The sequence below is a fragment of the Anabrus simplex genome, chromosome 5, assembly GCF_040414725.1.
Source record: "Anabrus simplex isolate iqAnaSimp1 chromosome 5, ASM4041472v1, whole genome shotgun sequence".
In the NCBI taxonomy this organism is placed as follows: Eukaryota; Metazoa; Arthropoda; class Insecta; order Orthoptera; family Tettigoniidae; genus Anabrus; species Anabrus simplex.
Genome location: NC_090269.1, coordinates 172914652 through 172932405, shown reverse-complemented (window position 1 = coordinate 172932405; position 17754 = coordinate 172914652). Strand labels below are relative to the sequence as shown.

Below are 17754 nucleotides of genomic sequence, written 5' to 3'. Positions count from 1 at the left end.
GATAGGTGTCACGCGCAGCCAGCCAGGAACATGTGACGTCAGCGGACTAGTCTGCCAGGCCGTGTAACTTACTGCAAATTGTGCCGAGTGCCAATCGTATCTCCCGTATCAAAAATACGTTTATGTTGTAATATAATATTTGCACATGAAAACCACAAAGATATTGTATAAAACTATTTGTTTCATTATTTTACTTGTGTGCTTTTGTAAATATTGCAGACCTACTTTGAAAGCCAGAATAGTGAGCCCTTTTGCTAATAATGTTTAAATATCTTTTTAAGTGTTTGAATATACTGTACTGGAAATTTTAGTATTTACAGCACCCAGTTACTTGAAAGAATTTAAAGTAAGTGCCCTATGCATGTTTATTTCTCTAAATTCAGAAAGTGTGGAAATGTTTTAGGAAGGAAATGTTCCTTCTATTTAGCAAGTGTCTAACAGTAAAAACTGTAAAGCTCTTTCAAAATAAAGGGCAGAAAATGTTCGGAGCATATATGTGCGATTTTAAACACTAAAAATATCTTTTCTTTTACAAAGATCTACCCATTGTTTGTACAAAATTAGGTATTTTGGGACTATAAAAGGACAATTTATGTTTCTTTGCATTGTTGGGATGATTTGTACAGCCCTGTAACTGCATAGCACAACAATTTAATGCACAAACATGACATATATACCGAAATTCTTCATTCGCAAACGATATGCACGCGTTCACAACTTTTAAAACATTTGCAAACTTCGAAAGTAACTAAATAATTAAAGAAACAATGTGCAGATTGCAGGCGAACAGCAATGCACCGAACTTCACTCCTTAGAATGAAAACACTGACACCAAGGTATATAGACTGACATTAACGCGTAGCGTAGTGGGAGGAAGAGTCCAGTGACATCACCACCACACCATTCTACTGCGCATCCGTCTTGTGACATCTACCGTCTCTTTTCTACTTATCGTGAGGTTCCCCTCCCAAGGTTGCAGCAATCTGCCCTAAAATATAAACTTACCTGCGTGTGGCGACGGGAATATACCAGCGTTCACCTTTAGCATATAACAGTTGGGGTGTGCTGCGATCACCTTTAATTTTAATGTAGGAGTGTTAGTTTGTATTATGTAGGCGGTCTGAGGGAGTGCAAAACCCCCAAGTGGGTAGGCCTACTATTTAATTTAAGGATCACTTTTGCTTTCGGGTGACTAAATTTTCGAATCTTTAAATTTCTTCCCGCTTTTTGGCATTTAACTTTCTTTCTGGTCATAGTCACCAGGTAATATGGCTTATCCTCTGTTTCACCGGGCCTTCTGCCTCATTAGGTTTTATGACGAGTGATGTCATGGGATTGCTTGAGGTGTTCAGCATCCAATTTCATTTTGTTCTCAGCCTTCCGATTAACCTTTTGTTTTCCGTTACTTGGCCATGTAATATGAGCTTCGGCTCCTCTTTTCTGGATCTTTTGATCCAAGTCTTGGTGTGGCTCCCCTATTAAGTAAGGGCAGCGAGATGTCACGCGATATAAAAGTTAGTGAGCTCTTAAGTGTAATTAGATGAACGTGATGTGGATTCTTGGCCCATTCGGCCATGGGAAATTGAAACTGTAGTTCAGGGTTTGACAATCTCCCGATATGCAATCATCTGAAGCTGAGGCTTAGATTCACCTCTTACTGTTAACCTTGTTTTCTTAAAATTTTAAACAAAGTTTAAGGTTTGACTACCGGCATCCCTCTCATTAGCAAATTTGTTGGTAGAGGCTAAAGACTCGATTTTATCTCACTTGCCAAATCTTTATGCAGACCTAGTCATGTGTTAAATGGAAGCTTTCTTACCCCTGATAAAGGTTATTATATTGTAAATATCCTTTTGTATTCTATATTGTGATATTGTTAAATTGTTAATATGGCTAGCAGCAAAAAAAAAAATGAAAGATAATTTTGAAAATACATTCCAAATTTTCTTAGAGTTGTGATTTTTCGTCTAGTGCCTAGAATCTGCCGTTTCTTCCCCCGTCTCCTGCCCTGCCACCTGGTGGTAATAATAATAATCATCCAATAATAACATAATTATTATTAAGATCTGTATGGTCTCTTCCAGGTGATAGGCAACACCTTAAATACTGTACCTGAATGTGATGAAGTCTTGCAGAGACAGTCTGAACTCAATGAAAACTACATAATTTTCTAATTTATTAACGATGTCACTATTTTGGTTGGTGTGAATGTGGTTAAATATAGAATTTTATCTGTTAGCGAGTTGGCACTCAATTGCTTATTTCATCTGCTTCTAAGTTCTTGTTCACTTTGCATCTTTGGTGACGTAAAGTTTTTCTAATTTCTAAATGTTTCTTCTTGCTTCTTTTTCATCTTAGTCATCATGTAGCATGCCATATCCTCTGAGCCATCGGGCCTTCTGCCCCTTTTGGTTTTATTGCAGTCATGTCATGGACTGCTTGAGTGAGTCCATCTTGTTTTTAGCCTATTAAACGTTCATTTTGTCATTCTTGGCTGTGCAGTATGAGATTCTGCTCCTGCTTCTTCTGGATCCTTCCGATCAATATGTTGTATGTTGCTTCCCTGTCGAGTAAAGGCAGCGGGTGTCAAATTGGGTAAAAGCTGTTAAGATTTCATTGTGCCACAAGATACCTGGATGAGAAGTCAAGGCCTGTTTGGCCTTTGATCATGAAGTATGCGAGTGCCAGCTCCTTCGTTTTTTAAAACTTAACTTGGATGAGATTGTTTTCATTTAATGAGAGAAGATTTTACTACATCTGTCATTCGACCAATCAATCATTTCAACACGAGCTCTTTGATAACAATTAAATCAACAAACATCTACAATATTTTTCTGGTCTGTGGATATTTCAATCAATCCATCATTCAGGTAGAGTAGGAAGTAATGTCAAAGAATAGAGCTTGTGACAACATTTTTGCGACCAAAGAATTAATTCAGCCTTGAATCTTAAGTTTCCAGTTCTAATTATGAAAAAATGAAAAAACAGTCCATCTAAACAAAATGAGGCAATTTTAATGAAAATTGAAGGACCTGAATGTCTTTAAAATGTCAACATGTACAGTATATCACTTTTCATGTTGATGACTACTTTTGATTGAGAGCATTTAGCCAAAGGAGGGAATTTTATTTAATATAAAACAAAATCATAAAATTCAGTCAAAAAGTTCAGGCCATTGGGACTAAAATGGCACTTGGTTTATTTTACTTTATTTTAGGAAACAAGTTTCAGATACTCTTTCCACATACATTCTATCAATGGGTTGAAGTACTAAATAAGTACAAATGATGAACAATGTGTAAAACAAGGTATCCTAGAGAGTAAAATGTTACATTTTAAACAACTAAGAACAGACAAAATTCAACTTTTGATACCAGTTTCCAACTTTAATTAATAACAGTCACAAACTAAATATTTCAAAAGTCATGGGCAGTTGAATTATAATACATATAATTACTTAGGAACTAAGAACATTCTTGTACATGATAAAAAAAGGACATACAAAAATAGCAGAAAAAGATGATTCTCATTTGAAAGATTAATATAAATTATTTGACACAGGTAGAAGACAGAAGGGACCAATGCTAGAACCTTCACTGTTCTGAGAACTGACTTCATAGATCTGGAAACACACTTCATCTTAAAAAGCCTTTACAGTTTTCAATAACATCTGCTTATAAAAAACACTGACACAGCAGGCCAAAATGTGCTCAAGCTGCTGCATCACGCAAGTTACTTTTCTCAATGTTAAAAAATACCTGAATCCCCCAATGATCACTAGGGAAACTCTGAGTATTGATAATCTTCTGAATACCAATTAGTCCAAAATGCATTGGTACAACTGCTCTAGGATGTGCATGACGAATATAGATGCGATCAAAACGACACCGAGGTTTGAATTTTCCAGGTACTGATTTGTTAGTGTTACGAACATTATCCCATGTATACTGGCATTCCTTACGAGATCCACAAGCAATCCACAGGTCTTCAATTCCAGGAGGGACACCGCCAGAAACACTCAACTATGGAGGAAGAAAAATTATAATACAAAGGTGGACACCAAAACACATGTAAAATAAGTCTCCACAAACCAAGCTATCTGTTATGTTTGGTATATTTGGATATCAATGACCAGTCCATTCGCCCTTTAAAAAAAAATTATGAGATATGCAGTATTCTCATATCATGATGAAGATGATGCTTGTTATTTAAAGGGGCCTAACTTCTAGGTCAACAGCCCCTAATGGTATGAAATGAGACAAAATGTAATGACAATTTAACTCTTTATAGGTCTTTGGGATATTATCTTCCCACCTCGTATATACGTAACGGGTTTAGGGAGATTATCTTCCCAGTTGTTTCAGAGCATGCAGTTCCACTTGCTAGTGTAAGAGGGCTGCACAGTTTCATTTCAAACTTAATAACCTGATCGCTACTGCGACCTAAATCACTAGGTGGGAAGTATATATCCCAGTGGTTCCTAGCGCGCGTACAGTGGCTGTCACTTTGTATTCAGTTGCAGTGAAACGGTGTTTGTAGTAAGAAGGTGTGGAATACTCAAGACAGAAGATTTCTAAAGGTTAATATATACTTCAGAGATGCAGTTTATCATGTTTTATTCAAGGAGCAAATGTATTTGTGCCGTGAATATCATAATGATCCATCCGTTGTGTCATTTGGAATACTACTAACAGAATCAATGATAATTTCATAGTTTCTCTGCAACTTAGTAAGATGCTATTTCAAAATTATTTACATATTTTTCAAACCTACTATAATTCCTTATTCTAAAACTGTTTTAAGTTTCCTCTTATGACGACGGACAAAGATGTTATTGTCATTTGCACTTAGTCAGTACTTGGAATTTATGCAAGATCTAGGCCTAAATTTGCTTGGACTGTATTTGTGTTATTTAGTTCTTTTCATAAGTGGTTTCAAATCATAAACATAGGAAAAGCATGTTTCCTCTAATAGTAGCTTGGTAATAATAATAATAATAATAATAATAATAATAATAATAATAATAATAATAATAATAATAGTAATAATAATAATAATAATACAGTATTATATTGGAACTATTTGTAGGCTGATTACTACTGCTCTGAATATGGAAGCAAAGATTGAAGTCTGGCTGGATGAAATATCGGAAGAACAAGCTGTGGACTCGGAGGAAGGTGGAAACTCTGATGCTGAAGATCGTGTCCAGTACTCTGGTAGGTAAGAAAAAACAATGTTCAACCCACGCAACCTATTATGATTGGAATTCCTATACATAGTGTCTTATAGGTTCATGTTATCTTTTATTGGCAGGTCAAGAAGTCAAGAAGATGGTGGATCAAAATTTTTATTACTTCCTGGATATTGTGATTGTCAATTCATACACAGTGTACAAAGCGGAAATGAAAGAGAAGACAAAAGGTACATCACACCTGAAGGTAAGGTCACAACTAGTAAGTGAACTGATACAGTCATTTTCGAGCAAGAAACGCCCTAGCTATACCCCAGCGAACGGGCGTAGAAGGAAGAGAAACAGGTCTGATGGACAAGCAACGATCGAAAATACCGTGAGATTATCAGACATCGGCAGCCATCAACCTGAGCTAATAAAAACATATCGTCGCTTTGCACCGTGTAGTATCGAGTAAAAGGAGTAACATGGAATGTAATGTTACATTATGTAAATCATGCTTTGAACAATTTCACAAATCACAGACAGTATTTTCAAATTTTTCTACAACCAAAGTAAATTAGGTTTGAGAGATTTGATTATCATTTTTTAATCCATAGACCATGTAGTATGTAATGTTATTGTATTATATTGATGTCAATAAAGTAATTAATACGTAATACATATTTTTAAGTGGGAAATTATTATCCCACTGCCCACACACAGACGTTACCTATCTGGAACGGTCAGTGGGATAATAATTTCCCACCCCATATTTTACGAAATAAGGTGTAAATCCATAAACTAGTTGTACATCCATAGTCTTACATACATTTCATGTACAAATTAACCATAAAATACATTTTTTAAATAATAATAATAATTTCGTGTGGCTATTTCTAGCCGAGTGCAGCCCTTGTAAGGCAGACCCTCCGACGAGGGTGGGCGGCATCTGCCATGTGTAGGTAACTGCGTGTTATTGTGGTGGAGGATAGTGTTATGTGTGGTGTGTGAGTTGCAGGGATGTTGGGGACAGCACAAACACCCAGCCCCCGGACCATTGGAATTAACCAATGAAGGTTAAAATCCCCGACCCGGCCGGGAATCAAACCCGGGACCCTCTGAACCGAAGGCCAGTACGCTGACCATTCAGCCAACGAGTCGGACATTTTTTTAATACCCCCAGTCTTTTGCCCTATAAAGGGTTAAAAGTTCAAAATTCATCCAATGACCAGAATTAAAAATGTGATGATGGAGAATGAATGGATGAATATGAATTTAAAATAATCAGCAGATCCAACTAAGATTATTGAAACTTAAAAATAATTCCAAAATCAATCCACTGACTAGGATTCAAAAAGACTATGATGAAACATGATTATGAACTTAAAACAACCAGTGGATCTGACCCGCAATGTCCCTCTTTCCCAGAAACTATCTTAATAGTATATATGGACCAAGGGACTGCTTCCAAAGCACAATCCGGAATCAATGATGCTTGTTGTCTAATGGGGTCCAACATCCATGTCAACGGCCCCTCATAATGGTACTTGTCACTGGTAAAGTAGAACCATGGTATTTCTCATGTAGTGGTACTAATCACAAGTAATGTAGACTCACGGTGTTCCACACATTGTGGTACGACTCATAAGTAACGTACGCCGCACAGGAAACGCAGGCCTATGGTGTTGCTCATATAGTGGTACTAATCACAGGCAATGTCCAGACCCATGGTGTTTCTCACAAAAGGATACTGATCAAAGGCAATAGCCCGTGGTGTTCCGCATATAGCGGTACTAATTATGGGTATTGCAAACCCATAGTGATTACAATAAATAAACTTTTAATGTCCACCTATTCCATACGATAATAATGTTGTTATAAAGATGTAATTACAACATACTAACTATATACAGTACTAGTTTCGACACATTTTTTTGTGTCATCTTCAGCTGTACAAAGAAATGGAAAATAGGCAAATTATATAAAAAAACTCATGATATACCTTAAATTGTGTGCAATATAAAACCCTATGAAATCTACAATAAAAATAATGACACCTAATAAAAACTTATTGAACAAGTAGAAGACTTACGAGTCAAACATATACTGAACAGTTCTCAAGTTGATTGCTGTCCTTGTGGACATACAGTAGTAAGTTCATTAAGTATGATGTGCGGTTTACATTAATAAAACATTTTGTGTCCATTCAACTATGGTTCATAAACTGCTGAGTCATCTTAAAAATTGTGAATATTGCTGGATAAAATTCAGGTATGACGGAATTCTTCTATATCTAAGGCCTATGAGGTGGAAACATATGAACAGCTCCTTAAGGTGTATATAAGATCAATGTTTCTCAGTTCAAATGTGGAACCTGTGAAAAATAAATAAATAAAAAAACCACTATTAACGATTCGAAGCGGAAAGTGTTGAGGCTCTACTCAATAATATAAATGTATGCAAGACTCATCTCATACAGCCGTAGACTGATCGTATTGGAAGTAACGTGCAGTAAACAATGAACAGCTCGAGTCAGGTATGCATATCTGGACGAAAAAAGGGAGGGACGATAGGGGTAGGCCGAAGCAGGGCGTGGGGCAGGCATGTGGAGGGGATCTGGTGGGCATGGACTACGAAATGAATGTTGGGAAAACTTGTTGCATATAATACGTAAAATTAAATTCTTGTTTGGAATTTGAACATTTTTGAAAAATGCTATAAGGAAATCAAAGAGAACTTTCGGTGTCTCTGATGTGTCATTTAGGTTGAGATTTGCAGTGAAATACTGGTCTAGATGGATATAACAAAATTCAGTAGCATCCAACAATGGTCCTTTACTTAAAGTCTCTAGTATTTGAAGTCTTGCTCCAAGCTTGTGAAATTATGTTTTAATTCATGGACATGTTGGCCTACAGCAGAGAATCTATTGTTTCTCACGGCATTAACATGTTCAGCATATCTTATCTTGAAGTTGCGCACTGCCACAGTCATTGCACTGAAATCTATATACTCCTGATCTGAAATAAGGGTTGGATTTATTCATAGCGGCTGCATTATGTAAGACCTCAGTACTCCTGTTATCAGTACGAAAAGATATCTTTACCATATTCTTTTTAAACACAGTAGAACCTCGATAATTCGAAATCGGTTAATTCAAAATCCCGCCTAATTCGAAGAAGCTCCCGTTCCCGGAAACATGAGATACAGTTTTGCATGTTATTTCAATTGTTTAATTCGAAATACGGACAATTCGTAATTCGAAGTACAATGTCGGCCCCATTACCGAAATTCAGACTTTTAATTCGAAACTGCCTTTACATTTTAAAACAATAGTATGTTACAGAGTAATTTAAACTCGAAATGTATCCGCTCCGCGTCATAATAGAACGCGTGTTCCGGAACGTGGAGGGGTAGCTTTCTGCACGTACACTCACTTCGGTGGGTCTACAGTGCGCTTCATGATTGCTAAGTCGAATGAAATCGGAATTCTTTTGTGTTCAACCTTTCAAGGAACGCCGTAATATCACGCTACATGCAGTGTGCGGGAAAACAGAATCCGCGAACACTGGCGATGCCGACAGTTGACGAAAAAACGTGGCAAATATAATAAATTCGTAGGCACCGAACAACATTGACATTGCCGGTGAAACTGCATTGTTTTATTTTAATGCGAGCCCAAACGGTCTTATGGTTTTAAAGGAGAAATTGCCAGCCGGGAAATCGTAGTGTGAGGGATGGGGGTCATAGTAGTACATTGCAATGCACACGGAAGCGATATACTTTATCCCCTCGTCATAGGAAACTTCGATAAGCCACGATGTTTTAAGAGCGTCGGGCACTTTCCATGCCAGTACAAAGCATGTATAATAAAAATGCAAAGAGTAAAGAAATCCAAAAAATAATGCATTTGCACAGGGGAACCGGCATAATTTATCCTCGTCTTTGAATTGTGCGACTTTTTTTCTTTCGTTGCGTGAGGTTATGTTTGTCAGCGATTTATCCAAGTGCATTATTTGAACATTGTAAATGCACCTTGTTGGATACATTTCGGAAATAGTTTTTTCCATGGCATTAGAAAGGTTTAAACTGTGAATCGAGGTGATTGCATGTATTAATGGGTCTTAGAATACTTCGTGACGCGGCAAGTGTTTATATTTCTGAAGTACGAGAGAAGCAAGGTACGTAGAATACAAGGTAGGGATCATGAGAGAGCTGCGCAGTGGCAGAGCAGTGTTGTGACGTCACGCAGGACCCTCGCGTTGAATCTGCCTGAATGAGGTAGAGGTAGTTCGAATAAGAATCGCTGTGCACGCAGAAGCTAGGTGCTAACAATACACCGGTAGTAGCATATCTGTGGTGTATAAGAAACCGTGTGTGTTTATTTTATGAGATAAAACGTAAAAAACAGTAACAGTTTACACTTTTCAGTATGCTCTGTCATACCATTGCAGGCTGCACAAATCATAGCAGGCACGCGAAGGAACGAAACATACACTTTCATGTATTCCCTAAAGCCACTGACCTAAATGAATGGTGACAGAAGTAATCAAGACATTATCGAAAGCTATCTTTCTCAGCTTCTAGGGTTCGGAAGGCTTTATGATGATCCTCTTCCGACAGCTGTGATGCGAAAGGTGAAATCATTGCTTCTAGCCTCAATACTTCCGAGACGATAAGAAATTCCAACTGTTCTCCGGAAGATTATGAAATATTATGCCTAAATATGCACTGATGAACTCGTTCAGAACTCTGATATCGTGTGCCAGTCTAAGGCCAGCGTTGAGCCCACAACATCCTATTTTTTATCGGAGGATGAGCAAGGGTTCGTTAAAGCCCTTGAAGATCTAATAAAACAGCTCGAGGACAGTCGTGAAACCAAGGAGCTGCTTGAAGACTTCACTGGCTATATAGCTTTTAGGATAAAGAAGAAGAACCTCGATATAGAAAGTAATTACGGAGAGAAAACAGGTCAAAATACAAGGGGTGGAAATTAAATTGCAAAAAAGAGTCCCATTTTTTTTTCAAGTTGCTTTACGTCGCACCGACACAGATAATTCTTACGGCGACGATGGGACAGGAAAGGGCTAGGATGGGAAGGAAGCGTCCGCGGCCTTAATTAAGGTTCAGCCTGTGCATTTGCGTGGTGTGAAAATGGGAAACCACGGAAAACCATCTTCAGGGCTGCCGACAGTGGGATTCGAACCCAATCTCCCGAATACTGGATACTGGCCACACTTAAGCGACTACAGCTATCGAGCTCGGTGGTTTCAATTTTACCATGGGAAAGAACTGAAAGAGGGTTCGAACATCATCACAAACCTTACGGATATCCTGAAAAAGAAATTCCCCGAAATTTATGAACTTGCAAGTTGCTTCGTGAGAAGCCATTCTTTTATTCGAATGGACGCTTTAAACAAAAGTAAGACATTGAAGAGACCGGGTTTCAGTTAATACAACATCGATAAAGAAAGAAGAAAAGCAAAGATATTCCACTGATGCTATGGATAAGTGTGTTTGATATTATTTTTTTTAATATCAGCATTATTCTTTGTGTATAACATACCTGTTTTTTATGAAAGGCAATTTATTACGTTGTCTATGAAACCAGTGCTAAGTATGTTAACATACAGGCTCATTAATATGGCCTATCTAATGTTAACGTGGAATTTGTCATTTCCTGGTACTTGGAGAACATTTACTGTACTGTTTGTGTTGTGGACAGTTTCCTAACATTTGCTGTTTGTGTTGTTGACAGTGTATATAGTTTCCCAATATTGCTTGTAACAACGGACATATTTATTGCAGTCATCAAGCTTTAATGTTCGAGTCTGTAACAATTAGAGCCCCTTGGTATTGTTATCATAGGTGTTGAGAACATGAACATATGGAATGGTCATTCCACTGCGATCACAGTCTTAGCATTGTTAAAACCTTTTATACAGATCGAAATACTTCAGAAACGCAGCTGGATTCACACTGTATTTGATCTCCTATTAGTACTCTACTGTAATAGTGAAGTGTAATGCATTTTCTTAGGTGATGTTAAGATATCAATGAAGTTCTCTTGTGGCTAAAACAGAATAGCTTACAGTAGTGTATTAGCCTACATCATGCAGAAGACAAGGCGCTGAGGGTTCATGTTGACGTCATCGACGGCCAAGCGTGGTGGGGGGACCTGCGCGTGATCCCTACCTCTTACTCTAACTACCTTGCGATAGAAGTGCCACGGCAGGAAATCGTACAAGGATAGAGTCATAGGAAAGTTCTATTTTAAGGGCATCGGGTACTTTCTGTGTAAATACAAGGCATCTAAAATGCATACAGTATAGTAATCCAATCAATAAAGCACTTGCACATGGGAGCGAGCATAGATTTCTCCTCGTCTTTGAATCGTGCTTTTTTTTTTTTTTCTTTCTTTCGTTGTGTGAGGTTATGTTTACCAGTGAGATATCCGAGTGTATTATTTGAATACTGTAAATGCACCTTCTTGGATACATTTTGGAAATAGTTCTTCTTTCATGGCATTTGAAAGGTATAAACTGTGAATCAAGGTTAAATGCATGCAGTAACGGGCCTTAGAATATTTTATAACGCGGCAAGGGTTGGTACTTCTGAATTGCGGATTGGCGGTTAATTCGAAATCACAAATTCGAAGTCCGATTTTTGAGTCCCAACGACTTCGAATTAACGAAGTTTTACTGTATATTAGTGACTTTATAAATCTTGTCATTAAATGTGAAGGTTGAATAGGAATTGTGGCTGGGTTTATCTCTGCTAAGCGAGGTTTGCGGACGATGTCTAATCTTACTGATTATACGTTCGATGAAAGATTCTTTATAGCCGTTGGCATAAGCTATAGAGCGGATGGTATTCAACTCCTTGTTCAAGTCAGCTTTAGACATTGGGATCCTAAAAGCACGATCTACTAGACTAATGTATGTCGCTCTTTCTTGGGCTTGTGGGTGTGCCGAATCATGTCTTATGGTAACATTAGTCTGTATGGGCTTTCTATAAATGTTAAACGTCTTCATGGACCAGTTTTATACTAGTTAGAAGTTAGCAGCTGAATTATTGAAACTGAAAGTCCACATTACAGGTGCGGTAATGGTCAGCAGGAAAGGCCTAACTCCCCAGGTAAAAAAGGAAGCAACAAAGAAAATCAAGCAGCATGACGTAGCAGCAGTGAGAAATGATGACATTTCATATATAGTTTGGAAGGATAAGAGAATCACTGCTATGCCGCCGACATTCTACGACCATTCCACTCACGTGGTCAAAAGGAAAATGACGAGTTGAAGAAGTTGTCCATAAACCAGTTGTATGTGGTTATAATAATTACATGGGGGGAGTTGAAGTTTCAGACCACTATGTGAACTCGTACCCCTTTACATGTAAATTGGTTAAGTGGTGGCAGAAAATGTTTTCAAGGCTTCTGGAGGTATCCATCATGAATGCCTACCTTCTCTTTAAGCAATCCAAGCCTAAAATGTAGCATCTGAAGTTCAGGAAGAACATAGTAAGCCAATTTGTTGGGAACATCCGGAACACACAGAACCGGAAAATGGGCAGGCCATCGACTACAGATGAAGTGCTACTAAATGGCAAGCTGCACCTGCTTTATCCCCATCCCGAAGAAAAAACAAAGGACTGCAAGGTTTGCAGCAATAAGGAAAGTTGCGGGGCGGGAGGCAAGAAACGGCTCATTTCTGCAAAATCTGTGAGAAGCACCCAGGACTGTGCTCTGAAAAGTATCACACCCTCCAGAAATTCCGATGAAAATGTGGGGAAAAACTGTGTCTGCCTGATGTCTTTGTGTACAATATTTTTGCATTTTGAATGTGCACAAAGTTGCTGCAAATATGTAAATCAGTGTTTCATAATACATCTCCCAGTAAGGCAAAAACTGACTGAAATAATTACAAGTTGAGAGACATTATGGCTAGGAATTATTCAAGGGCAATGGGTTAACAAGCAGCATCACATTGTTATACCAAGGCTGGAGATCTAAACTAGTTGGGCATCACAGGAGACTGGAAGAAAGCACTAGATTGGCAGAGACAGAGGCAATTTGTTAAGGCAGCACATGGTCTTCAGAGCTGGCGATTGCTGAATAATTATTATGATTTAATTTAGTGATCCCCAAACTTTTCTTGTTGGCACCCCCACTTAGAATCTCTGCAAATCTCAAATCTCATGCCCTTTCCCCACAAATTGTTATTGCAATATTCTTTTTCCTCAGAATAAAATAAATCAGAGGATTTCAAAATATACAATAGCACAGCAACTAATTTTAACAAAAACTAGGATAAGTGGCTAAAACGAGAATGTAAACAGAAATACAGTGTATATCAAAAAAATCATACATCAACAAAGTGCTCCTTCAAATCCAAAGTGTTGGCCTGAAGAGAAGTTATGAAGTAATGAACCACATAGAAGAATCATGTTGGGAAAATGGAAAGGAGGAGGATACTGAGAAATTGGACAATACGTACCCATTGGGAAAAGATCTATCGAACATCTGATTAACAGATTGACTGAGGTCATAACAGAACACATTGTCTGATACCTGGCTTGAGGATGAGGAGGATGATGAATTCAAATGCATAGGAGCAATTCTTTTCTCTTAGCCATTTTAAAAATTTGTTTTTAATCTCACAGGAACATAAAGGGATGAATATGAATCTCTCTATTTATCAGGTCAAATGGTTTTTACCATTTTCTTCTGAGTAAGTTGTCCCCCAATTTCTCTCATACCCTATGTCCCCACTCAAGCTTGGGAACCACTAATTTATTAATTCTTAGCTAGATATTTCCAACAAGACAAGAGCTTTAGCACATAATTTAATTAAAGCAGGCACAGAATAATTAGTGTCAGTTTATTACCAGATTCTTCACTTGATTTTACATCTTGTGACTTATTTGGAGGGTAATTTAGAAGACTGTGTAGAAATAACCTTCAAACACTAGGAATAAATACATGTAATTCATAGACAAGGTTGGGTTGCAGAAGTTAAGCCAGGATATCACATCTGTACCGGGAGGTACACCTCAACGCTGCGCGTTCAAAATGAGCGCCTAAAAGAACTCCTCTATCTACCAAAGGTGAAACCATTATTCAACAAATTAGAACTTTACTCTGAAGATGTCACCACTAAAATCTGATATAATTTTGTTATTGTGAAGTTTCGTGTACTGTGCTTTTTGGTAAATTTGAGCTAGGAGCTCAAGAATTGTAAAATGAGGGGCTTGAAGCCCAGTTTTTTTGTAAAACCGTCACTAAATTTTGGATTTCTTGTCTGGTCTAGAATTCGTCAGTGTACCTGACATTTCATTGTTACGAAAATTTTGTTATTTAAGAAAATATAACCTTCAGTTTAAGTTTTAAATTCTTTTCTTGACATTGTAGTTAGACCCATTCACCCCAGCACCTTCTTTCACCTCTGCGTTTCACGGGTAACCGCGTAACAACATCAATCTACAGTGCTTGTCTCAGGCTAATGGGGGAACATTACTTGTTCTAATATGGTATTTTATTGTTTCTTCTCATTTGATCAATTAATGTGTGGTAGTCTTTACAATTGATGTTTGCTAAATGTGAATCAACTACAGTGCTTTCATTTACCTCCATCCTGTGAATGTGAAGAGTATAGATGATTTGATATTTCACCCCGCACTAAGCACAGCAGCTCAGATACACCCAAAATATATTAATAGCACCGTTCTCTCCTTAACACAAATACAAACCTCTTTATCTCTTAAATTGAGATCTCCTCCAAAAATGACAGTTTGGTTTTCAGGCATTTTCTGAATCATCTTGAATGCAGTTTGCAATTGATTTAGGCGTTCTTTTGTGTGTTCCATACCGCTTTCAAGATGACTGGTCATGAGTTGCAACTTAAGAGGGCCAATGTGAACCTAAAACAAAATACAAATTTATTGGAAGTGTTTCTCAAAGAGAAAACATGGCAAATACACAATGTGAAAATTAGAGTATAGGCAAAGCAGGGTATGATAAGCAAGTGATTAGAATTTCAGTGTATTTTTACATTCTGGGATCCAGCAGTACTTTCTGGACTATTATTCTATGTTAGGCATTTATTAAATAGAAGACTGCTGAGGTGCCCAGGACAAGTATCAGAGTAAACAAGCTGGAAACCTTTCTCCAGGAGTCATTATGGCCTAGGTCGTGCTAAAAGGTCATAGTAAAAACCAACAACAAAGAATGGGGCCCGTGTGAAGGTGAATTTTTTTATTGTAATCTTGCTGCTAATATGAAATGTAGTGTCCCAACAGCAACAAGGATGTGCAAGCAGTGGGTCAAAGAAAACTGAACACATTGAAAATCTGGTAATGGATCATAAAACTGTGACAACACCACAGAATGACAGACATGTCGTCCATACGTCAGCGACAGATTGTACAACTTCATCACAAGTGTTAACACAATGGTGGAGCACTGTAAAAGGTGTGGTATTTTTCTGGTTTCTTCATCCAATGATGTCCACATTGGAGATGGTAGTGATTTAATGTTTAAAGAGGAAGTACAACTAGGTCATGATTAACTCTTTCCAAGCTACTGCTATGAAGCAAAGGAGAATGCTTCAAGTTTATGCATTGAATATGAAGCAACTGCTACAGCTAATGACAATTTCTACAACTGGTGTATGTGACCTAGTTTTTCTTACAGTAAAGGCAATTCAGTAGCTGGGTGCAACAAGAGCGTTAAATGGCTAACACTGTTATTACATAAATGCATGCATTCCATTCTTCAAACATTCAGCTATCGTCTGTACAAAAATTACTTCAATATGATGTCGCTTGATGGGAGGAGCTCCTGGGAAAGAAGATTGCGTGCAATGCTGTTGTTGCACCCATGATCAAGTTGTTCAGTGTTTACACACGCAACGTGGCCACATGGTAAAGAAGGCTGCGAGTGATGAATATGTGACTTTGGAAGAAGAAATTATCGTTGATGACAATGAAAGTAACTGTGTAGGGCTAAAATGACAACACAATTCGGGAGTTTGGAAATGGAATGTTGCTAAGAAGCTTCAAAATTCTGGCAAGATGTATATATCTGTACGCACAGGAAAGAAAATACCAGCCAAGAAGTTCAAGCCAGTTGAATCGTGTTGCAAGAAGAGGTATGCATTTTATTTGTTTATTTTTCTCTGCCATATCTTCAAGTGGACAAATTTTTTATTATTATACAGTTTTGCTTATTTGGTTAAACTACAGTTGACGTACAAATCCTGACTGAAGTTGGTCGTGTATTTCTGACACAGGAAATAGACTTATTTCATGAAACATAAAGGTAGTAAGTAAATTTGTCGTGCGAAATATGAATGTTAAAATTATTAATAAATTTTTAAATTTCATTGAAGGAACTGATACGCGACCAACTTCAGTCACTTATTTGTACGTCAACTGTAGTTTTCAACAATAATAAAGGTGTTTTAATTTAATCCACCTATTCAATAGTTTTATTTCCACTTATAGTGGTTAGATAAATAGATTCACAGTTAAATGGGACATATTTCGCCCTCAATTAAGGGCATCTTCAGCCTAAAAACAATCAAGAGTACAACTAATATTAAAAGTGGAAGCTAAAAGTTTAGCCAGTTATTAAAATTCAGGACATAAAAATGTGAAAAATGATGCAATATATAAAGATGCTAATGGAAACACTGTCAATGATTAAACTATAATCTTGTCGGAGACAAACTTCTTCCATTAAAATTCCAATTAAAACAGTTCATTTAAAATGTTAGTGGAAAACCAAAGTGGTAATAATATAAAGCCAACGGCATGAGGGCGTGAACATAAGCATAAACATGATTGTCATAAATATAAGGCCGCTGTTGAAATTCGTCAGCATGAAGTGAGACAGAAGCATCAGTTGAAAAATTGTAAGTGGCCCTTAGCACCGTAGGTAATGTTATTGGCTGAAACCTTGCCAGGAAATGTCAGTACATACTGAAATAATGTTTTATGTTAGTTGAAAGTTGTTATTTGTTATCTACTGTTGTGTTGGTTGCTGCCCTTCTGTTGGCTCTGAGTCTGGTGTTGAAATTTTGTTGCAAATGGTTTACAACAGATGCAATTTTTCTGAGCCTGTTGCTATCCATGTGGGTTTCATTGTTTGTGAAATGTAGAAATTAAGAAAGGATTATGAATCTTTTTACGCCCCTTAGTTAACGCCCTAATGAATGTCGGCACCCAAAATTGATGCTGACATCTTTTTCACATGTACCTCAATGTGTTTTCCAAGTTTCATCGCGATCGGCAACTTAACCATGTTTGAGTACACCAGAATTTTCTCAGATTTCAATACCAAATGGAATAATATGGCATTTCAAGAAGGCAAAGGAGAAACAAAATACTACTGTACACCAGATGATGCATACAGAATAAAAAAGAAATTTTGTAAATTTTAATGTAACTATTTAAACTTAAGCCTTATAAAAATTATTGTTGCACAGGTTCATTTTCTCATTCACGTAACTTATTGGTGTACCTAGCCGCCCCCCAGGTGGTCACCCACGCCGAGACCATTCATATACAGACGCCTGGCAGGCGGT

General features: G+C 37.5%; 1 protein-coding gene across 4 annotated transcripts in view; it reads right to left on the bottom strand.

Moving 5' to 3' along the window:
- Window positions 1–3153: 3153 nt before the first annotated feature.
- LOC136874732 (tyrosyl-DNA phosphodiesterase 2) overlaps window positions 3154–17754 on the bottom strand; it is a 109317-nt gene continuing 94716 nt past the window's right edge. For all 4 annotated transcript variants that reach the window (XM_068227792.1, XM_067148398.2, XM_068227791.1 and 1 more), the window contains 2 exons: window positions 14918–15088; window positions 3154–4022 (listed from right to left, as the gene is read on the bottom strand). In XM_068227792.1, coding sequence (XP_068083893.1) covers window positions 3711–4022; window positions 14918–15088 — 483 coding nt within the window. In that variant the 3' untranslated portion in view covers window positions 3154–3710. The remainder of the gene's footprint in view (window positions 4023–14917; window positions 15089–17754) is intronic.